The sequence below is a fragment of the Aythya ferina genome, assembly GCF_964211825.1.
Source record: "Aythya ferina genome assembly, chromosome: 22".
NCBI lineage: Eukaryota > Metazoa > Chordata > Aves > Anseriformes > Anatidae > Aythya > Aythya ferina.
The window spans coordinates 4,529,696-4,552,465 of record NC_140320.1 but is presented as its reverse complement, the minus strand read 5'-3'; the positions used below and the strand labels follow the sequence as shown (position 1 = coordinate 4,552,465).

The 22,770-nt window shown below is 49.3% G+C and overlaps 3 protein-coding genes and 1 long non-coding RNA gene across 11 annotated transcripts in view; 1 reads left to right on the top strand and 3 right to left on the bottom strand.

The window, feature by feature from the left end:
* Positions 1-1,220: 1,220 nt before the first annotated feature.
* Positions 1,221-9,328, bottom strand: LOC311422534 (TLC domain-containing protein 5-like). Of its 5 annotated transcripts, XR_014685402.1 has the most exons (5): positions 9,210-9,325; positions 8,911-9,024; positions 5,330-5,529; positions 4,181-4,922; positions 1,221-3,589 (listed from the first exon to the last, which is right to left on the bottom strand). XR_014685402.1 is itself a non-coding variant. In XM_084495695.1 (4 exons), exons 3-4 carry the CDS (start codon positions 5,526-5,528, stop codon positions 4,384-4,386), a joined length of 738 nt encoding a protein of 245 aa, XP_084351821.1. In that variant the 5' UTR covers position 5,529; positions 8,911-9,024; positions 9,210-9,325; the 3' UTR covers positions 1,221-4,383. The 5 variants fall into 5 exon arrangements, 4 of the variants coding, with proteins under 4 accessions (XP_084351821.1, XP_084351822.1, XP_084351820.1 ...); XM_084495695.1 differs by having other exon boundaries at positions 1,221-4,922; XM_084495696.1 differs by lacking the exon at positions 8,911-9,024 and having other exon boundaries at positions 1,221-4,922; positions 9,210-9,328.
* Positions 9,329-10,702: 1,374 nt separating this feature from the next.
* Positions 10,703-13,052, bottom strand: LOC311422533 (TLC domain-containing protein 5-like). Of its 3 annotated transcripts, none has more exons than XM_084495693.1 (3): positions 12,990-13,052; positions 12,381-12,577; positions 10,703-11,736 (listed from the first exon to the last, which is right to left on the bottom strand). In XM_084495693.1, the coding sequence occupies exons 2-3, from the start codon at positions 12,574-12,576 to the stop codon at positions 11,198-11,200; spliced, it is 735 nt and encodes a 244-aa protein (XP_084351819.1). In that variant the 5' UTR covers position 12,577; positions 12,990-13,052; the 3' UTR covers positions 10,703-11,197. The 3 variants fall into 3 exon arrangements, with proteins under 3 accessions (XP_084351819.1, XP_084351818.1, XP_084351817.1); XM_084495692.1 differs by having other exon boundaries at positions 12,381-12,580; positions 12,990-13,043; XM_084495691.1 differs by lacking the exon at positions 12,990-13,052 and adding an exon at positions 12,753-12,973.
* Positions 13,053-13,116: 64 nt separating this feature from the next.
* Positions 13,117-15,190, top strand: LOC311422535. The gene is made up of 2 exons (XR_014685403.1): positions 13,117-13,263; positions 14,011-15,190. It is a non-coding gene; the product is annotated as an uncharacterized lncRNA (long non-coding RNA).
* Positions 15,191-18,466: 3,276 nt separating this feature from the next.
* Positions 18,467-22,770, bottom strand: part of POU2F3 (POU class 2 homeobox 3) — a gene marked incomplete at its 5' end in the record, with an annotated part of 39,445 nt that continues 35,141 nt past the window's right edge. For both annotated transcript variants that reach the window (XM_084495689.1, XM_084495690.1), the window contains 4 exons: positions 18,467-18,593; positions 19,435-19,567; positions 20,054-20,120; positions 21,515-21,676. In XM_084495689.1, coding sequence (XP_084351815.1) covers positions 18,554-18,593; positions 19,435-19,567; positions 20,054-20,120; positions 21,515-21,676 — 402 coding nt within the window. In that variant the 3' untranslated portion in view covers positions 18,467-18,553. The remainder of the gene's footprint in view (positions 18,594-19,434; positions 19,568-20,053; positions 20,121-21,514; positions 21,677-22,770) is intronic.

The following is a 22,770-nucleotide window of genomic DNA, read 5'->3' as shown; positions in this document are numbered from 1 at the left end:
CAAGGAACAGACCAGCTGACAGCACTGGTATTAGTCTAAAACCAGACTCTAAAGACCTAAACCACTCTGCTTTTAGAGCAGTGTTTGGACTACTGTTGCAAGGGAATAAAGCCTCTGATTTCACAAAATAGCAATTTCTTCAAATACAAGTAAGGAGTTTAATTATAAAGAGAAGGCAGAGGACCAAAAGGAAGTTAGCTTTATAAAGCTCCACTGCATGGCCTGCAGTAGAAGCAAAAAGCAGGCAGTGGGGAAGGAATGGGTTTAAAAGAAATAATGGGAAGATGTAAAATGAAATAAATTGGGTGGGAGGCAGATGTCACTTTTTACAGTGAAGCACCTTTGCTCATGAACTTGAGACTAGATTCTAGTGTGTAATTCGAAGTTGTGAAACTTGGAAGATGCTTGCAGCTCCAAAGCAAAGCTGCAGAACATTACTGTGCTTTCTTCTCCGATTGCAGACTACCTCAGAGGTTAAACAAACTCCCAGGATAAATTATTGCAGTCCCTGACACCACTTCACCATGCAGCCAGGCTGCTTGTAGAGTGTTAAACAGGCCAGTAACTCTAGAGGACTCAACACTACACAGCTGCTCCGCAGTGCTGGAGGATTTTGAGGTAGATTTAGGGTTACACTCAAACAAAATTCACTTAGCTGTTCATAGAAAACAGACTCTGGCATGAGAGATCTCTGGCAAATACTGTGACCATAAGCAAGGCAGAGTTGGTTCTGGGTCTGCACAGTGCCTGGGTGTCACTGAAAGCACCACTGACATTTTCCTCTCCTGTTTCAGGAGCACCATTTGAAGACAGCTTTTGAAAGGGCACCTTTCTAAATCACATTTGATGAAGACGTTCCCCATGTCACTGGCTTTCCAAGTGCCAAGCTGTCACATTAAGGGCAGAAGCAATCCCCGTGTGAACAGATCTGAGCCCTGCGCAGCATCTTCGTGGCAGCTCGCACCTCCCACAGCAGATTAAGTGACAAAGTGCCTGGGGAGCTCTGGGGCACGAACAGAACAGGATGTACACAGCTCCCTGCAGCTGCACAGACCTGCAGTTTCTCTCTGGCCCTGAGTGAAAGCAGCCCCCCAGCATGTAAGCAATACCCTGGCGAGCACACGGAGTGACAGACCAGCACCTCTCAGCCCCCAGCTTTGCTCAATGCCAACTCATGCAGCAGCACACAGAAGAACTCCATTCAAAGACAGAAAACCAAATTCCTCATATAATTAAATAATCTTTATTTTATAAAACATAATACAAAGCATCTACACCATTCACTGGTGGAACATTAGTTGCTATTACACAGTAATGCAAACACAAGTTATTATTTCACACTAGTTCTGCAGTTTCCTTTTACACTTTGCTGCAGGCACCACGGACTGGCCTGAGGACAGGTCCCACCGCGTGCTCCACAGCTTACAGGTTATACTTCTGCTTGGGTCTGTGATTCTATGCTCGAGCCCACCAGGCAGACTACGAAGCCTTGCTCTGCAACATCACTGCTAGTTCTACCTCACAGAGCCATTCTTAACTGCTCTTTTTTTTTTTTTTTTTTTTTTCTGGTGCCTTTGCTTAACATCTAAAGCCTCGACATTGATCACTTCTTCCAACCCAGTTCCCCCCAGTTCAAAGAAGTATTTTCATGCAATGTGCTTCATGGATACCTGCAATTGAATCACCAAGTCTGCTCAGGAAACTGCTCCTGCTGGGCAAGACAAGTGCACTGAGAAATGAACAGGCTCCGTTTTCAGCTGCGCTTCCTCAGGACCTGCTGCTGAAAGCCCTCCCTGCGATCTTAGCCCTTATTCCCTGGTCAGGCTGGCTGCTGGAGCTCTTCTGACTCCGGATTTGTTGCAGTCCTCAGTAGGGAACACCCTCCAGGCATCCTTTCTTTAACTTGGGAGTCTAGCTGAACAAGAAGGACCTGGGCTCACTTTTACATGGATGTCTAGCTCACTTTTTTCAACTCTTACCCATAAGCAATGCTGCAAAGCACTTTGCAGTCATGCTTTTAAACACGCCTGATGCTGGGAAGTGTCACGTTCAGGTTAGAAATAACTAAATATGGGCCACAGAGAGAAGTGCTTCACTCCGAGCAACAGCAATTCACCTTTATACAGCGCAGCTTGACAGAGACCACCAAGCTTTAATCAAAGGTGGCTTAGTGGTAACAGATGAACACGCCCCACGAGGTAGCTGAATATTGTACCCACTTCACGAGGGGGGTAAGCTGAGGCAAAAAGCCTCCTTGACACATCCCACGCCCGCAGCAGAGCTGGGAAGGAACCGGCGAGCCCTGACTAGCCCTTCTTGCCTCCCTCCAAGGCAGTCACATCACTTCACTGTGCCGAATGAGTCAAGTTTGGGTTGAAGGACCAGCTCATCACCAGCTGGCTCTGCTGATCGGAAGCCCTTTGGCTGCAACAGGCAAGGCTGGCAGCAGCACAACAGCCCTGGTGCTGAGCACAGAGCTTAAAGAACACACAGGGAAACAAACGGCAGCTGCTGCCAGCTGGGCAGCAGGTTTTTTTCCCCTGTAAACGGAACCAGACAGATAACTTACATGTTTTCTTCTGGACAAGTACACTTCTCTGCTTTAAAAAAATGCCAGGTTCTGTGCCTCTCATTTCTTTAATTATTGGGCCATAAAATAAGTCTCTCTTACCCTGTAAATGTTCACTTTCATCAAGTGAACCAGATCTAATCAGGAAAAGAGAAGTGAATTTAAAGCCCAGAGGTCAAAGCATCAATGCAGATGAAGAAAAGCCAAGATTAGGTCTCTGGCTTGAAGAGGGCAGAGGACAGATCTGGAGCTGGGTGTCTCTCCCACCCTAACTAGTGGGTTTTGAAGATGTATCCTGATTACTCTTTAACCAAAAATCCCAGTTTGGATCTGAAGAAACTCTCTTGTCAAAACTGTTGTCTGTGGTCCTTGGAAAAAACATCAATGCTCATTTGAAGTGAGCTGTATTTATACTTCCACCTACAGTCCTCCACTGTCCTTAAACGCTGGGACAGACTCTGGATTCAGACACAGTGACAGGAATCTGGATTGACACCTTCAAGAGCAACAGAAATACACAGCCTTTACTACAAGTCGGGTTCTGCACCCTGTTCCCTTTAGGCTGCCAGAAATGGCAAGTACAGATTATTCTGCAGTGATCTGCAAATGCACCCTACATTTACTGCTCTTGTTTTTAGAAGTTACAGCTTGGGGAAGGTATTTGAGGGTCTCAGGACAAGCCACTGGGTCTCAGGCTTGCTCCAAATGATGCCTGCATTTGGGCCAATAAATAAAGCAGAGGGAAGTTTGCCGTTGTGCAGACACAGCAGCGCTGGGCCCGTGTTGGAGGTCAGAAAACCACTTACAAGTCCTGATGGGGCTTCTCATAAAGGAGAGCGTTGGTCACTCACGGAGCCAGGAGCAGTATTAATAGGGCGTGGGCAGAGCTTTAACAGTCAGGAGTGAAGAGGGGGAAAAACGTCACAAAAGCGCTTCCCATCAGGGGCTGCATCTTTGGGTGTGTTCATGGAGCACCGAGTCCTGCAAGGTGCCAGTGCTGACCAGAGCTTCTGGACACTACTGAAAAATAAGTTACCAATATGTTATTAAATAAGTTATTGAAAGAAAAAAGGGTAGGAAAGAGTGACCTGCTTAAAATACTGTTCCTTCTAGAGTCACGCTCTAGCTCAACCACCAGAACCACTTCTCCCAAATGAACCATGGGGATAATGAACAAAGTGCAGGTAACAACCACCATTCTGCATTTACATAGCACCTCTCAAGTGAAGATCTGAAAGTGCATAACACAGATGGATCGGCTCCATCACCCCCAATTCACAAATGGGGAAATTAGGCACAGAGTTGGAGAGTTACGTGACTTGCCCAAGGTCACATAACAAGTTGGTGGAAGAGCCAGGAATCCCAGCTCCCACGAAACACTAAAACACTCCTTCCTAGCAGTACGTCGTCACTCCAGCTGCCTAGACTGTACAGGACACTGAACATCGACATCTAGTGTTATGTTCTCATCTCTTCCAAGACCATAGCAATGCCAAAGGAGTTAGCTGCTAACACTGCTATTTACACCTGCACTGCTGGACCAGTTACAGTTAGTCAGTAAAATTAGCCCTTCTTTCACCCCTATCATTTAGCGTATGCTTACGTACACACCGAGCTAGCCTCTGCCAGGCCAAACACTGCAGATCCGATGAATCCATGGCACAGCTCCATGGATTTCAATGGAGTTATGCCAGGGATAAATTTGGCTCCAGAATTGCTAACGTGTGTTGGCTCCTCTCCCGACAGTGGCATCTCAGGCATGATCCCCTTCCTGCCAGCCCGTGAACTCGAGGAAGTTTTTACTCAGCATCCAGTCAGTGGTTTTTCAGATGGCCGTTCGTTTTCAAGTACAGCTCCTCACTCCTCCGACTCCTCCAAGCGTGGTACTTCTTCATGCTCTTCCTCCTGGCAAAACGACAGATGCTGACCATGAAGACCCAGGAGACGGCGTACATGATGACGCCGCCCAGCTTGATGTACCACCTGGGCTTGGGAGAGGCGAGCTCACAGTACATCAGCCAGGCCCCCACTCCAATCCGCACCCCGGTGAAGAGGACCACGAAGAAGAAGTCCACCACGTCGCCCGTGAGGCTGTGGTAGCACCCCGTCTCCTTCAGGAACCAGCGGGCTTGCAACAGCGGGTTCGTGATCTCACTGCCGAAGATGACAGCGTTGACCTCTGCGGCCGACTCCCCGAGTGCCAGGGATGCTGTGATGCCCAGGATGCTCACCAGGTGGTGGGCCAGCATCAGGGCACCCTCTGTCTGGAAGTACACGCACCAACAGAGGTCGAAGAGGAAGTAGCCCAAGCTAAGGCACAGCCCGTGTACCTGGAGAGTTGTGTTTGGTGATCCTGAAACACAGAGACACCAGGAGAGCTTTAGAGCAAGGAGGCAACCAGCAGGCAGGTTCTGAGATGGGGAGAGGGGATTCATCTTCAGCACAGGCAGGCTGATATTGTCCCGTACTGGTCACAGCTCCATCAGAGAAGTCAGATGAGCCACAGCACTGCAGTTGTTAGTCCAACAGCTGCAGCCATGTAATGGCCACACAATGTGATCAGACTGCAGCTGGGGGAGGCATTATGCCAGCAAAACACAGCACCAGTCTCCCCTTTTCTCTAATACCTTCAACCACAAAGCACCTCAGATATCCCTGCAACCAACATCCCTCACGTGGGCTAGGTATCAAGGCAACAGGAAAATCCCACCTTGTGCCGGCACCCACTGTGGGGCTCAGGAGCACAAATTCACCACTCACCTGGGTGACTCAAAGGCCAGGGGCCATCGATGAAGCCAATGTAAGCAGAGAGGCAGGTAGCGAGGATGCCGTGGGTCAGCGTGACCAGCCTGCAGCTCCATTCGTAACTCCGGTGCTTGTAGCGATGGCAGAACCACGCGTAGAGGGAGAGCCAGGCAAGCAGGCTGCAGGCTACTCGCAGGGGCAGGGCGAACAGCATCCTGACACAGGAACAGAAGCACAAAACGCATCAGAAGGACTCACCTTCAACATTAACACAACCCTGGGGAGCATTTCACCAGCAGCCATCCCAGCACTGCACGTACAGGGCTGTTTCCTGATGATCTTGTTTACTCCTGACAATTTTTTTTTAATATATATATTTTTTTTTTCCTGCAGAGGAACTGCTGTCTCTCTGGAGAAAGGCCCACACCAAAGAGCAATTTATAACAATTTGGGCAGATTCACCATGGGGCCAGCAGCACACAGACCCCACCAGCACCCCCTCAACTATGAGGATGCATCAAAAACAATTCCTTGCAAGACAGTGAGTTCCTAGCTCACTGAAGAGAAAACATGTCAGAATTTGGTAACCCACCTCAGGTGACTTCCCCAACCAGTCTACAGTGCAGGATCTGCTGGGATATTTTAGTGCTCCTCTGCACTGCCTGAGGGACAGGCTGAGGAGCTCCACATCTAGTGACAAGGCTTTGATCCAGAGCTACTCCAGCCCCTTCATTTTTCTGCCCTGCCCACGTAGTCTGCACTTCAATGGTCTGCTTGTGTTGCCCCACCAGACCTACTTATCCCACCTGCTGTTTGCTAGGCTGGTTCCTCCTCTACCGCAATAAAAAACAAGAAAACCCAAAAAACACAGTCTCTTGCTAGGTCCACACACTGAACTCTCCTACCTGCAGACTTCACATAATTTTTTTCTGGCACCAAGACCTCCAAATCTTTTTGATGCCAAAGGATTAGCAGCTATGCCCATAAAGATTTTTTAACCCGTCCTTCTTTTCTATGTCCTCCCTCATGCTTGTTGATGTTTATAAAAGCTCTCCAAGACATACAAGATACGTCTCGTTATTTCTGGACATTCAGGGAAGTGCAGCAAAAGAAGCTGAGTCACACTCAGGCCACGCAGGTCTCCAGTTGTGCCAAAAGCACTGCCAGTCCTGGGGCTTGCTGAGCACCACGGCTGGAGAACACCAAGAGGATACGCATGGTGCGGAGTCAGAGGTGCAGTTCCCAACCTTCCTGCCTGGCCTGTTTTAAGTGTGACCAGGCATGACTTAGGAGGCTGGATAAACAAAACCATTACGCTTTAATGGGCCTCGGGAACACAGGGAGATGAAATAAGGATGTGATTAACCGCTCTGACTGGGCGTTTCCATTGGCATCCCTGGTACTCGAGGCCCATATGCACTCACAGTCGGGGTAAGGCAGGAGGAATCCTGATGTGACAGAAGGGACTGATGGGCTGAGGAGCCTGCTGGAAGGACACCTGACCTGCAAAAAAGGGCAAAAAGCCTGCTGGAAGGATACCCAGCCTGCAAAAAAGGGCAAAAAGCCTGCTTGAAGGATACTCAACCTGCAAAAAAGGGCAAAAAGCCTGATGGAAGGGCACCTGAACCTGGAAAAGAGGGCAAGCATGTTGAGGTGTTTTCCACACCTACACCTGAAAAAAATATTTCTGTATTTCCCCAGGAAAAAAAAAAAAAAAGGGGGCTTTCTTTCAATTACACATCAAAGCTCAATGCCTGTCATTAGCATGTACAATATATATTTTGTCTGTCAATTATGCCTCTCACTGCACACTGAAAAGGGCAAAACCCTTTAAAACAGGCGGTAATTATATTATTATCCATATCACCCCTTTAGAAGGAGCAGCAGTGTTTGCATTATCAGCAGCACCGGAGCCACGAATAAAAGCAGAACAATCCAACGCGCCTCAAATCCCAGCCCTGCTCACCCCAAAAGAGCTTCAACCCCTGACGGACATCTCCAGAAAAGTATCATCTCCTCCTTTTTCTACAAAAAGGGAAAAAACACCCCTACATCACCCCACAACCGCGCACAGGCCCCATCCCCTCCAGCCCCCGGAGGCCCTGCTGCGGGCCTCGCCTCGGCTCTCCCCAGCCTGGCTGCACCCGGAGCCGGCTGCCGGAGCGAAGCAAGGCCGGGGCTGTAGGGCCGGGGTGGTGGAGGGCCCTTGGGGGTCCCCCCAGCCCTACAGGGGCCTCCCCACGAACCCACCTGCGGGAAGCGGCTCGGCCGCCGCCGCGGCTGCTGGGCCACGCTCCGTGCCTGGGAAGAGAAAGCGGCGGCGGCGGCCGAGGGGCGCCCGCTGGCGGGGCGGAGGGACGGCGGCTGGCCCTGGGGAAGGGGCCCTGTGCTCGCCCCCAGACCCTCAGCCCCAGGAAGGGATGATTGGGGTCAGGGCTGTGCCCCCCCCGGTCCGCTCAGGCCTTGGTTTTGGTGGTCAGCGGGGTGTTGCTCGTGGAGAGAGGCAGCCACAAGGCACGCACGGAGCATCCCTGTGGCCTGCGGGCACGGGAGATGAGCCCCACGCAGCTACAGCATCACTCATCTCGCGTCCCAAAGATAACAGGCACGGCCACGGCCGCGTCTTGCTCGCATCCAGGCGGGAGGGGACGCGAGCCGGCTCTCCTGCGGGAGTTGCCAAACCGCAGCAGCGTGAAGGCAGCGTACCCCGCGGGGTTCGTCACCAGCACAGCACGGAGCGTGCAGCTTCAGCAGGCTGGGAAAGCACACACCCCTGCCCTAAGCCTACCCTCCCAGCCTGTGCTTATGCAGCAGTTGCAAAGCCTGATGATTTCTTCTCACTGCAAGCATTCGGCACAAACACACCTATTTTCCACCTTCCCCCCCCCCCCCCCCCCCCAACAAAGCAGCAAAACAGGGTGCTTCAAGTAGCTCACAAAAAAATCTTCCTCCGACCAGCAGACTTATTTCTTTCTTAAGTTTCAATCAAAGCAATCTCTCACACCCTGGATTAGTATGTATTTTCATCCTGTCGGGTTTTACCTTTTGAAATACAAATGGTGGGAGTGTCATGTCAGCCTCTCATGACACTTGTAACCATCCTGTTTTCAGCTGGGTATCTCCCTATCTCACCTTTCCAGTTCAAGCCAGGCACAATTCCTATTGCTACGAGACGCTCATCCTTCTGCTATTTCAACACGACATCCTTACTAGCATTAATAGCACACTTGTTTCCCTGACAAATCTTAGGTCTCATCTTGCTTTCCTCCACCTCTGTTGGACCAGGCACCAGGCCAGCCCTAATAGCCTCAATGACAAATGAGACAGAGCTGTTCTGACGTTCAGTTTAGGATAAAGAACAGCACGGGTACACAGAAAGCTACAGGACTAATGTTGACTCACGGCACAGAAACTGAGCAGGCAGGAAGAACAGCAGAGACGGTCACAAAAGAACAGAGTCTCAAGAAGGCAAGGATTATTTACTGCCAGGGGTGGTATTAGAGGAGGGGTTTTCTGTGTTTTTATTTTACATTTTTAAGATCATATGATGTGAGACATTTGCATACAGTGAGATACAAGGTGGCAAGCTAACTCACCTCCCAGTGGACTGTACCAGAAATTAGGTGCAGTTTCTACGCTAATTTTCTTGTTTGCTTCGTGCAGAGTCAGCTGTTTCCATAGGCAGGCTGAGTTCCACTGGCTTACTTTGCCTGCAGATGAATAGCATTCAGCAAAACAGCTCAGGACAGGAACCTCTCCTAACAGTTATTTGCACACTACTGCCCATTATAGTATAGCTATACCCCTGCTCATCATTCAGTTCTTCCTTTTCTTTCCGTACCTATTCTAACAAGAGCTTATACCACCAAGAGGGTCACAGGATTTATTAGCTCACCTTCACTTGGAAACTATTTGTCCAAAAATGAACTGGGAATATACAGCAGCAAAGGCAGTGGTGCTGCAGAGAGGAGGCAGCCTGGGAAGTAGGCCACAGCCAGAATTTAAAAGAAGCTCCATGACCCATGCCCATCAAGAGCAAGCACTGCCTGACTCATTGGCAAGGCAGGTTATGGGTTCATTAGTCACAACTGTGAGCTTCAGCTGACCCTCATTCATCCTCCAGACCTCGAGCCAGAGCCCATGGCTCTGCCCAGGCTTGTTTGCCCACCAGCTCTCTTCTTCCCAAGCTGCACAGAAGGGCACAAGCCAGAGCTTTGCCTGTGACTACTGGCCTTGGCATGCTTAGCCTTCCCTCAAGCCTGCTTCGCTCAGGAAAAGCTTCAGTTGCCCTCCTTAAGACGCAGAACAAAAGAAAATTACAGCAATTGTTTCTTTTTTAAAAGAGAACATGACTTTATTGGAATTCTCATCACTCAGGGGAGTTTTCACAAGAGCACAGTGACTCCAAGAGCTGCCACGTCCCCAGGCCAGGCCCCCAACGCCACACTGGAGACCCATCAGGAGTGCAAGCCTCCTGCCTTTCTGACCATATTAATCCACTTCCTCACCTGGATTCACAACTGCAACGCGTTCAGGGGGCACCTCTAAAGTTACTTCATGCCATTTAATCTCTCCAGACACCTTCCTGCAGCCCCCAGCCGAGACAGGTATCAGCACCAGGCAGGGCAGGAGGCATGGAGCTGGTGGGACCACCCCACCACAGCAGCACTGCCACCTTTCCCCTCCTGTGACTCTGCAGCAGGAGGAGGAAGTGCCACACAAGCAGCCTCAGGGCTCCCTAGGTCTATAAAGATGCTCTTCTCAGTGAAGTCTTCAAAAGCAGGAGGGAAGGAAAGGCAACCAGCCTCGCTGAGCCTGAGGGGAACTCGAGGCCATTTGTTTCCCAGCTGTAAGCAAGGCTTTTATGGGAAACGGAGGGATCCAAACTGCAGCCTCAGAATGAGGGAAATTCACATTAAAACCCCAGGGGAAAGTCAGAACACAGTTCTGAGAGGTAAAGACAACAATAGAACTGGTCCATACTCTGAGACCTGCTGGTATGGAGCAGACATTACACTGAGATCTGCCTAAATGTCCCTGTCACCACTGACAACATGGGCACGTGCTGGATTCTTGTTGGCCTCGCATTCAGCTTAATTGATCTGTAATAAGTCAGTCCCAGAACAGAGAGCAGCCAGAGAGGGCTCAGATCTATCGTCTCTCACACAAAAAGTGCCTACTTAAAGAAAAACAATAATCCAAGGCTAGGTAAACACCTGCTTATGGAGCTTATCAGCACAAGCCCAGTTCTGGATTCCTGTTTGCAAGGAACAGGGCCTTGTAAGCGCCAGAGTCAAACTCAGGGAGGTCACAGTGCTCTGAGATCAGTATCTGCTTGAATGCAAGCATCTAAATAAAAAGAAATGTATCATTATAAACAATGAGGTAAAACATTGCCTCACCCTCAAGTTCCATCACTTCACACAAAGGACAACTCCACTGTACCCCTACAAGCACTCTCTGGTTCTCCAACTTTCATCCAAGCTCTTGGTCAAATGCTTTGCCCAGTTTCTGGATTAGGTAAGAGTGAGGCTGAGCTAAGTCTTGGCTAGGTCACCCCACTACCTGGTTACACCAGCAAGGGGATGGGATTTTCCTGATTAGACTTTCTGGCCCTACACCGTAGCTGCAGGCTGGTCAGGCCCAGCATTAGTGCCCTGCTAGAGGCTGCACCGCTGCTGGAGAAGGCAGCAGACATGCTCAATTCCTCACACTCACATTTACATCTCCTTTCTAACAGCTTTTCTGCACACCTGATTTATCTTCTCTGTGGGTGGCGGAAAGCTGCTGGCACCAGAAAGTCAATTCTGTGCCACTTTTAGGAGTTCTCGTCACCAAAATGGGCTTCAGGAGCCATCCCAAGGGCCCCTTCCACAACCACCATTAATGAGCTGTCAGGTGCCCGTTCGTTTTCACAGGTGCATTCACACTCCTCAGGCTTGTCCAGGAAGGGAATTTCTTCAACATTTTCCTCCTCACGAAGTGGCAGATCTCAACCAGGAACCCCAGAGATACGAGGTACATGGCCAGGCCCCCGGCCTTGAGGAGCCAGCTGGGCTGAGGGGACGCCAGCATCGCGTACATGATCAGCGCTCCCCCCGCGATGCGCAGCACGAGGAAGAGGAGCACGAAGAAGAAATCCACCACCTCGCCCAGCAAGGTGTGGTAGCGGCCCATTTCCCTCAGAAACCAGCGGGCCTGCAGCAGGGGGTTGGTGATCTCGCTAACAAAAACAACTGCATTGACTTCTGTGGCAGACTTGCCGAGCCCCAGCACCATGATCATGCCACAGATGCTCAGCGTGTGGTGGAGCAGCATGAGGTCCCCCTCCGTCTGGAAATACAGGCACCAGCCCAGGTCAAAGATGAAGTAACCCAAGGTCAGGGCCAGCACGTGGATCTGGAGAGGTGTGTTTGGTGAACCTGAAATGAAAGACGTGCATAAGCCTGGGGTCTTAAATAAGACAGACTTCTAAAATACATAGCAAACAGGTGGCCAGCATGCCTCTTTCCTCCTTGCTTTCCCTGGTTATCCTACAGGACATGAACCAGGACACCTGGCTCTGCTCTCCCTTCAGACTTCAGCCTGCCCAGAAAACCCAGGCAGGTCATCCCATCCTGCCACGCTTGGCTTCTCCTTTTCTCTCCACCCTTTCAGAAAGCAGGGTGGGAGAGCCCGACCCCACCAGCAGAGCTATATGAGATTTAACAATAGAAAAGAACAAACCCACAGTCAAGTGCCAGGAGTTATTATACCCTTCAAGATGCGAACAGCATTTAGTCTGTTCTCCACATTGCCACACCTAGCAGTAATAACACCATAAATTCAGCCTGAAAGTCTTCAGTAAGTACATGAAAAGAACAGCAGCAAGATTAAAAATAAGAAGTGTTAGGAGCTGGAGAACAAGCAGGGGAGTTGAACAAAGTCTTGCCATGCCCCACAAACATACAAACAGAAGAACAAGCAGCAAAATTGGCCGGATCCCCACTCCACTTGCACAGAACCAGAGGAGTCGTGTTGCCAGCAGATGACATGGATGTGTGTCAGGGCAAGACTCCAAACATACCTGCATGGGTTAGAGGCCAGGGGCCATCCAGGAGAGCCACGTAGCCCGAGAGGCAGGTGACAGCCACGCCGTGCAGCAGGGTGACCAAGCGGCAGCTCCACTCGTGGGAGCGGTGCCTGTGCCAGTGGCAGCAGGCGGCATACAGGGACAGCCAGGCCAGCAGGCTGCATGCCACCTCGAGAACGATGGACACCATCCTGCTGAAGGCAGAGAGAGCGAGTTGTGAGCACAGCAGCTCCGTCACCAAGGGGTGATCACCTGGCCCTGATTACTCATGTGGAAAAAAACCAGGAAGGAAGGAAAAAAAAAGAAAAGAAAAAAAAAAAAAAGCCACATGCAAACAACCAAAAAAGTCCCAGATATGCTTCACACCCTTGCCATGAGCACAGCACCCTGCAGAACAGAGCTGGACCCTCTTTAGCACCATTCTCCTGCACACCCTTCCTCCTTCCCACAGCCCTAACACCAGTGGGAACAACCAAATCCCCACAGCCCCAAAACATCCCACAGCTCCCTGCCCTGCTCGGGCACGGCTGGAACCCTCCAGGGAAGGGACCCCCGAAGGAAGGGACCCCCCAGGGGCTGGGGCAGCCCCCTCCGGCTCCTTACCGAGCTCAGGGCCACTGGGGACCGGCTGCGGGCTCCGGGAGCGCCCGGGGAGGCGGCGCTGGGGCTCCCCGAGAGGTTTTTATCCTCCCCCCGTCCCTCCCTGCTCCCCGCCCCCGGCCGGCACCTCCTGCCCCGGGGGGGGGGGAAAGGGTCGCGGGAGTAAATCGGGAGAGGTTTTGGGGTTTTTTCCTTCCAGCCTCCTCACCGCAAGAGTCCCGAGCTCCGGGCTGGCAGCTTTGCGTCCTAGTGGAGGGGAAGAAAGCACGGAACAAAGGTGCTCAGGCAAGCAGGGGAGGTGCTTTTGTCCTTTTTTTTTTTTTTTTAAAAAAAGTGTTCTGGAGTCCCTGTTGAAGTTTCCTGCGTGGTTTGGTGGAGGTGACTGCAGGGAGGGAGGAGGAAGAGGAGCAGAGGGGAGAGGGAGAGGGAGAGGGAGAGGCAGGATGCGGGGAATGGGGCGAGCGATGGGGCAAATGATGGGGCAAACGATGGGGGAGCCGAGCACCAGGGCAGGGGGTTGTACCACGAAGGGCTGCACTTACTCCACGTCCTTGTGATGAGCTTGGAGTCAGTGCCACGCTGTTTCTGTTTATTCAAGTCACTTAAAAATCTGCCTGAAGGAAACTCAGTGCCCCCAGCAACCCCAAACCTTCCCACAGAGCTCCGCGCAGGGAGTGGAAGCAATCACGGAGAGCTTTAGGTCCTCACCTAAGGGTGCTTTTTTTTTGTGGGGGGGGATCTCACTGCAGCTCTAGCCCTGCAGGCTCAAGCTACCCAGATCTATAAAAGTGAACCTGAATTTAAGCCCAGCTTCTGATGGCATTGTGTAGGAGGGTTAGGGTTAGGCTCTACACTACCGGGAAGGTAAGCCCCAAGGCTGTGAGCATCAGGGATGATGAGGGCACCTGAAGAGAGCATTTAGACACTTAGAAAATGCTCAAAGACACCCTTCAGGTCACGGGGAAAACTGGGAAGGGCAAGGACTGAGCCCTGCTCTCCCTGCTTGCTCTCACTCTTCTCACAGGTGAAAAGCAGAGGAGGAAAAGCAGAGAATGAGTAGAAATACCAACAGCAAATTATTCCATTTCCAACCCTTCCCAATCTTGCTTGAACTCAGGCACAGCCAAACAGCGTGGGTGCAGGAAGGACACAACCTCTGGATCCTGATATCGCACCCCCTGCCCCTTGCACACATCTGGCAGCAGAGAGGAAAATCAGGAGAACTTGTTCATGTCGTATTCTGAGGATTCTGATTTAGCTGCCTATGGCTGAGAAGAGCAGGAGCCCAACTTCCAAGAGCATGCCATGTCCTCGCCCTGACTTTTATGTGAAGGGGAATCTGGCTCACTTCTCCAGCAAGCTTACGAGTGACCAGACAACAGATAAAAGATGAAGGGGGTTGCACCCCTCATTCTCAGAAGGAATAGAGATGGGGGACTGCTGACAACCGACTCTTCATTTACTACAGGGATCCCATCACTGATGCTTGAGTCCTAATGTGGAGGAGCTCTCCTCAAAGAGACAGGCAGGGACGGGGTGCAGAGACTGCTGTCAGGCACCAGGGCTGCTTTGGCAGCAGGTCAGATCCAGGAGATGGTGTCAGTTCTTGAAGCCACCGTGAGGCACCTCTGCTTGTGAGCAATTGTTCCCTGCGTTGTTTATTTATGGCTGTGGGAGGTGACTCTTGGTCTTGGAAAGCTGGAATTTCCTGCCCTGTGTATTTTTTAATCCCTTAGCTGCTCCTGAGAGATTGGAGCTATTCCTAGAAGACAGGGGAATGAAAACCTTTCCCTTCCAACTGTAGTTTTTTCTGAAAGAGATAAGCTGCTAGGTTTGTTTTCCCATTCAGGACTGGTTTATCAATAAACCTGAGAGCCACTTTATTGTGTCGGCAAACCTTCCAGCGGATATCAGCTCTCCTGTTGTGTTTGCACAACACCTGGCACAGCACGGCTTTGATCTCAGCTGCAACACTAATGTGCAGGTGCCGCTACCCAAGAACTTTGTAATTCCCCTCCCCAGCTTTCAGAATTCCTATTTGAAAATTTACTTAATGCTGCTTTTGTGGGAGCAAATTATGTAGGGGAATTTCTGAAAATGAAATATTAGTTAACAGCTGGATTTTGATACTGATGCATCTTGTCTATATTATTAAAACGCATACATGTACAGAAACTCATAAATACATGATTGCAAACGGTAAATTGCCTTTTGCTTCTCTCTTTTTTTTTTGTTTCTTTCTTTGTTTTTTGGCAAAGAGGCTCATAAACCTCTGGGACCTTTCACCAAGGGCTTAAGCAGGCTCTCAGCTGCCTCTGAAATCAACAGCTCAGCTACCAGCTACGCTGTTTAAATTTTTCAGGCTAGGGTTATGAAGGTAATCAAAATAGCCACTTACGAGCTTTTAATTAATCGTGTATAATCTACAAAATAACCGGACATTTTTCACAGTACAGATGAGCTTGAAACCTGAGTTTTTCCTCTTAGTATAATAAATGTCTCCTCTGACGGCAGCAGAATCCGCTGTGATGTTCGTCAGTGGTGACCTGTGCTGTTTTGCGCAAATTGAGGACTGGGAGGAGGAGAGGATTGTCATCGCCTAATGGGGATTAAGTGGTTTGTCCAAGGTCACGCAGGAAGTGAGTGAATAGGCTGTAAGCTAAGAAAGGTGGCCCGAAAGCACAGAATCAGGTTTAAATTCATTCTTCCCTTACGCTAGCCTTTACATATTTGTAATTGCCAGAATTTTTGTAAATATTAGAGTCATTGTCTTAGCAGCGTGATGCACGTTTCCAGTATGCAGCAGAGCTTTGGCTGCAAGAATTCTGCACCTTAGCAGGGAGAGGCCACAGCAAGTCCCCTTTGTGCTACCTGAGCACCTTTGTCATATGGAGCTGGCTTTGAATAAGGATCAGAAAATTATTGCTGACTCCGGGATCTTCTTAGGGGTCTGTTTAGTGCCAGAGCAAGTGACAGCCACAGCTCTTTTTCAGCCCTTCTCAGAACCCAACCCCTGCTGACTTTATTCATAGCCTGGTGTCACGCTCAGTGCAGCCACGTGCTAATCACTTCTCAGGCTGGCATGAACCCCCCAGCCCGATTGTTTCACCCTAATGTGCAGGATCCTCAGTGCAGAGGGAGGTGTTTCTATGCAAGGCTTCAGAGCAGAGGCGGCTTCTCCAGGGGGATCACCAGTTTCCCACTTACCCACGCCTCATGCTCGGGATGCGCAGCATCGCTCCTCCAAGCCCCAGCCACCTGGAGATACTGCTGGAGGATCATTTCATGATTCATTTCTCCCCCTGAACCCCAACCAAAAATCCCGTGCTTAAGACACACAGTGCAAAAAGCTATCTTTTTAATTCCTGTCATGAATAATCCTACTTCAGTTGCACAATACTGGTCTGGTAAGAGTCCCTGCTATAGGGGGCAATGGGAACCCTAAACAACATGCCACAAAAACCCACCCTCACAGCTGTACCAAACCTGTCAAAGCCTGTAGAATAATTATACTCAAATAATTTGTTTCCCATCTCTAAATAAAGTTGGAAAGCAATAGAGAACAAGGCTTGAAATCAACCCTCCAAGCATATAAGAGCATTTAATTAATGGCAGAGAGAAGGGCCATAGCAATTAGTTAGATGAATACTTCCCACCTACATTTCTTGCTTTCCCACCAGAAAATGCTTTTTAAACCACAACAGATTTTGTTGCAAAAAATAGAAAGTTTCATTTAATTTTAATGTTTCCACTGAAAAAAAATGGTATGACGAAAATGTTTTAGTTAGAGGTAAATGGGTGATGTGGGGAATGCAGGAAACAGGAATACAGCTTCTCCGTTCTTTGTTGCTGTTGCTTTTGCTGATGTCAGAACATTTTTAAAAAGTGATTTAATATTTAAAAAGGAAATATTTCTCAAATTCTATTTTTCAAGAGATGTTACCTTAATCTTTTTCAATCCTTTCTCATTGTTATCAGTGTCTGCTTCTATACCATACCACACTTGAAGTGACAAATGCAGTTCCACGTACAATGTGCTTGTAGGACTCAACACTTTGTGTAAAGGTAACTGAGAAACTCTTAAGGTCCACAGACCCACTACGGCAATAGTGTCATCACACAGCACTGAAGGAGTAGGATAAGAAACAACCAAATCAAATACATTTTTCCCCAAAAGAAGTAACAAAGGATAAATTTTACTATTAAAAAAAAAAAAAAAAAAAAAAAGCTCACATTTGCCTAAAAAAAAAAAAAGTAATTGGAAAAAAAAAAAGACTACTACTCAAAAATGTCTATTTACAACCTCTGAACTAAATGCTCATTTACTCTAGTTTCACTGAATTAATTACCTGTACCCATTGACAACCTGACCAGGAATTTGTATTACTCAAGTCTGCTTTTACAAAATTAAATATCTGCCTCTTCTTAAGAGGCGAGTTGCAAGTAACCACGATTTCCCTGGCAATATGCTGTGACAGTTGAAGCTTCCTACGCTTTGGCGTCTCATGATATTAAGAAACCTTGCACACAAAATCCTCGAGATTCACACCTGAGCAGTACAACCTGTCCCCCAGGAACGAAGGGCACGCTGCAGGGATCAGGCCGGCTACATCACTTACAATTCAGGACAAACCACAACACACACACCCCTCTGCTCCGGAGAGGTTGCTTTCGTTTGGTACCAGATAAAGCCCAAAGGATGAATAAAAGAAAGAAGAAGGGGCAGCCAAGACTAATCCTCGTCCCATCAAACCAACACAAGCCGCTGTTGTGTTCAGTTGGATCAGAAGTGCACCCAGTGTTTTCCTACAGTGACATCCTCCAGCGAGGCCAGCTGTGAGCAATAACAAGACCTGGACACAGATTTTGCAAAAGGAGGCAATTTTTTTTAAAGGAAAAAAAAAAAAAAGCTCTAAAATACTTTAAAAAAAAAAAAAAAAGGAAAAAAAAAAGGAAAAGGAAACAAACTTTAGAAACAGGGCAGAAGGGCTCAAAGCAAAGCAGGTTTGGTGGTGGATAAAGCACAGTGCCATTGACCTTGGAAGTCTATTGAAAACCAAGGCTCATGTCTAGATACGGGTCTCTGGTGAAATGAACTGGGTAACCTCGGCTCAGTTTGGGGGTTATGGTACGTGTGCGTGATAGTAACAGCATGGCAGACCCTTCTTGTGGGAAGCTCTGAAATGAGTGAGGGGGGAAAAAAAGAGGGTCCTGACACAGAAATCCTTCCAGATCAGGGATTGCCAGGCAATCCAGTGTGAATGCAGAGATTTGCAAGCAGAGGGCAGTGTTTCATGCTAATAGTGCTAAGCAAGGGCTCGTTCTCGAAGTGAATGCATGGCAGAGTACTAAAATGTCACTGGTGGTGGTGAGAATCCTTGGGGAAGGTCAGCTGCAGTTTGAGTCCCTGGAGAGTTCTGCTGCTCTGGGCTCCCCTAACCAAGACCTTCATTTGGCAGCAGTTTGAAGGCACTGGAACGCCAGATGTTGCCCCAAGCATTGTTCCTAGAGAAGTTGGTCCATAGCTAGAAGTCAGAGCTCCTGTTACACACGATGGAGGAGTCATCTCAGTGGAGGTAGGTAGGTTGATTCCATCGGTACCAAGATCTGTTTGTGACACAGGGAATAAGAGCTACAATTGCATGCTGTTAACTTTTTCCCTTGAAATATCAATCATTCCTATTCTGTTCGTGACCCTTTTTAGACCTGGCAGCCAGCAAGCGATCCTTTTTCCCGTAGGAAGCTCGGAGCAAAGCCCCCGTCTTTCTAAGCAGCAGCTTGCACGGAGTTCAGGATTTCACACGCTGCTGGACTTCCTCTGGGTGAGAGCAGGTCTGATTCATGGCACGGGATGCTCCGTGACTCAGAAAGCCCAGAAGCTACACGTAATGCCCTCTGCTCTTGGTTGCCTTCCTGCTAATGTAGCAGCCTTGGTGCCACGTGCAAGGAGCCGCGGAAACTACAAGCGCAGAGAGAGCTCAGCAGCACAGGCTGCAGCAGGGGAGCAGTCAGTGAAATAACTAGAAGGGCTCTGAGCCCTTGTGTGCGGCTTAATCCTTTTGTAGCATCTAAAGGCAGGGCAGAGGAAAATTGCTGTTCTTGTTTTATCTGCCAGTGTGGGATCATTACGCTGCAGCAGAGCTCTCTGGTTGGCACTACAGGAGAGAAACCTGGCTGTGGAGAAGTTTATCAGAGCAGAAGCAGCAAAATAAGCCTTCCTCTGCTTCCTCCACACACAGAATTAATTCAAGACAGTCCTTAAGGACAGTGCTTCCATCCAATTTTTTTTTTTTGTTTTTGTTTTGTTTTTCTTTTTTAACCAGCACAGTATTTCAGGCAAACCGGATTTACTGTTTGTTTTGGGGCTGCATGCTCTTCTCTAAAGCCCCCCTGCTTTCCTCCCAAGCCCCCCAGTACCCAAAGAGTGAGCCACGTCCCCCCGCCTTACCCTGAAGAGTTGAAGCCGGATGAGTTCATTGCAGCTTTGGAGTTGCTCTGGGCTGTGCTGGGGCTGCTGGCATGGAGTGCACTGCCAGGGGACGAGGGCCTGCTGGAGTTCCCTGGGGAACACGATGATGTTACTGCACGGCAGAGAGAGCAGAGTGAGGCTGGGATCCCCTTCTCCTGCCAAGGAAAGCCCAAGCCCAAGCCCTTCCACTGCCCTGTTCGTCCTGCACCCTGCTCTGTCTGGTTTCTGTCGGAGCAAACCACACCTCTGCCACTGCTCCTCTGAAGAAATGCAGTTACCTGCCCCCCGAGCACCCTCTTGGTTGGCTTCCAGGTGCGTGCCTGGCTCCCAAACCTCACCACCCCAGTCACATTTGGCTAGGATTATCCTGGGAGCGTTACCATGCCCAGGATGCTTTCCTTGTCTTTGTCCCAGCCAAGAGAAAGACTCAGCTCTTCTCATCCCCCATCCACCCACTACCTGAGGCTAATTTCCCTGCCCAAAACCAAAGGTCTGTTCAAGAGGGGCCTGCAGAGGTGGCCTGGAAGCCAAGCAGCAAGAGAGCAAGAGCAGAGGAAGGAGGGAAGGAACAGGGGGGAGACAGTTTGTCACGGCTTACCTGTCCCAGGCATGGTGCTGTGCACCGGGTTGACAGAGAGGGGCCCCAAGGACCCTGAGGTAGAGACCTGGGGAGGAACAGAAGCAGACAGTCAGCAGCTGGCACTCCGAGGGTGCAGACCACAACACGCCACTCCTTCGTGCTCCCTTTGGAGTGTGCTGGCTCCCAGGCAGACTTATCTACATCTGAGCCTCCCACCAATGCTTCTATTCACGCTCTATTCTGCCAGCACAGTTCCCATATCTAGGGTCGGGCAAAGAAACCAGGATGAGCATGATGTGTGCCTGATACTCCCCACACAGGTCTAGGTTCATGGATCAGCTGTGGAAAAGCCTGAAATTGCTGCGCTTCCTGAAAGCTCTGAGCTCCAGCCAGGAGGAGCCCCTGCCCTTTGGATGCTTCAGACTGGATGTTCTCATGCAGAAACACCCCGGCTCGTTCTGGTCTCGGGCACAAATCATCCCTTTTTCCTTTGAGGAGCTCTCAATGGGTGAGAATCCTCATGTGACAATTACTAATTTGGTGGCTGTAATCAAAGCGAGCCTGGGGCATCTGGTGTTCAGCCGTGATACTTTAACTACAGGCAAGACTGATGAGCAAAGCCATACTTTGTGCGACACGCTCACGGGGAAGCCAGTCACCAAAGCTGCTGCTTCCAAAATTCACGGCTTGCAAGCAGCGCTTTGTGTTTGCGACTGCAGCCCAAACGTGTTGTGCAACAAGTGACCAAGCTTCTTCTGATGTTTTTCTGCCTTCTAATGGATAATTCTAAAACCCAGAAGATTTCGAGATAAAATGTTGCTTGTGCGTGTGTACTCTTCCTCCCACTCACATGTGCTGCAGCACCAACAACACCGTAGGGAGGTTCCTGCCACTTTTCTACATGGAAGCAACTAAACAACTATTAAGTAGCAGAAATGCAATAGCAGCTTGTTATCCAGAGCAGCCGCTCTGATTACAGGGACATGCTTTCACTAACTCTCACAGCAGCTTCTTTCTCTCATCCTTCCTGGCAATGAAAATACACTTGTCAAAATGTGAATGTGCAATAAGGGGGAAGGACAAATAGTGCTGCTGAAGTGCGTTCTGCATTTCTAAACAGATGGAAAACACCACACTGTGAAGTAAGTCATTACTATCAGGTTTCAGACTCAACCAAATTGACATGACTGGATGTAATTCTATTTCCGTGGAATGCTGAATTCCTCCTCCATTAACTCTGGGAAGGCTTTGTTTGCCAGTCTTAGAGTGAGAATTTTGGGGATAGCACCCCTATTTGGATAAATTATCCTGCAGTTAGACCAACTTATACTTTCTGGGAAACGTGCATTTTTTTTCTTGTGATTTCTTACCAGTGTTTTCATTAAAAGAATGCAAAACGTTGTTCTATAAAAGCAGTTCTGTATCCCCTTTTCCCTTCCATGAGCAGCACATGCAGCTCCTTAGCCCAAAGTCTCTCACCAGTCTGGAGTTGTAGATGGGTGATTTGATGGGGGACGGCATTGGGCAGCTGATCCGTTTTTCCTTCTGGCGCCGATTGCAGAACCAGACCCGAACCACCTCCTTTTCCATGGAGAGCTGCTCTGCTATTAAGGAGATCTCCTCTGAACTGGGCTTGGGGTTCTGCTAAGAAAGGGCAGGAGGTTAAAGAAAGCCTCGAAGGTCTGTAACTTGCAGCATCACTGCCTGCTTCTGCTGCTGGAAAGGCAGAGGACGAGGGTGGGGCTGGAAGTAAACTGGAGAGGGGAGAATATTTGCTTCTAAGGCAAAGGGTAAACATTTGGGTGAGAGATTATGTTCTGTGAACCAGAAAGAGCCTCTGATTCAACATCAGATCTCATGGAATCAGCGGGGATGAGTCAGTACCTGGCCCTGCTATTGCATAAAGCACCGAGCTCTTTGATCTTAACAGCACCCTAAATCATTGCTTGAGGGGAAGCTAATGACTGGTGGTCTTCTTATCACCACACAGGACACACGAGCTCCGAGTGCTGGTTGTACACCTGCCTGCACCACCTCACAACAACCATTTCATCTTTGTCCTTCTCCATCCCTCATTTATAAACGGAAATAATTGTACCCATCCTTTTTTTTCTGACTCACTTATTTTCTGGTGCATTTGACAGCATTTAGCTCTGCGGTTTTTGATCTGAGTTGGAGACTTCAAGGGAAAAATAATACCCAGCACGGAGATGCCAAGACAGTTTTCCTGTTACAAAGAGCGCTTCATACTAGCTAAAAAATGAGCTGCCCATAACAATCTGAAAATGACTGCCTTTTGTTCTCATCAACAGTCTTAGGAGGAAAATTTGATATGATCAGATATGAGGGAGAAAACAGGAATAAATGAGGGCTGGTCAAAAACAGTTCTGAGGAAATATTCTCAATGGGTGATGCGGTCCTGGTGATGGGCTCTGCTTCTGAAAGGATTCAGCAGCACCCTCAGGAGCGATGCTCTGCTCCTTGCTGCACTCGCAGCAGTTGCTCAGCCAGGCACCCACCTCTCTGCAGTGCTGGGGCCAGCAGCTGACCCCAATTGCCAAGGGGTGACCCCAATTGCCAAGAGGTGGGTGTAGGAGGTCAGCTTTGGCCAGGGCACTGATTAGTGCAAGAGAACAGGTGATGAAATCATAATTGCTTTCAAAACATCCACCAATGAAATAATTGGGCCTAATTTCTTTGCTTTGACTTTTCCCTTGAACTCCTTTGAGCATTTT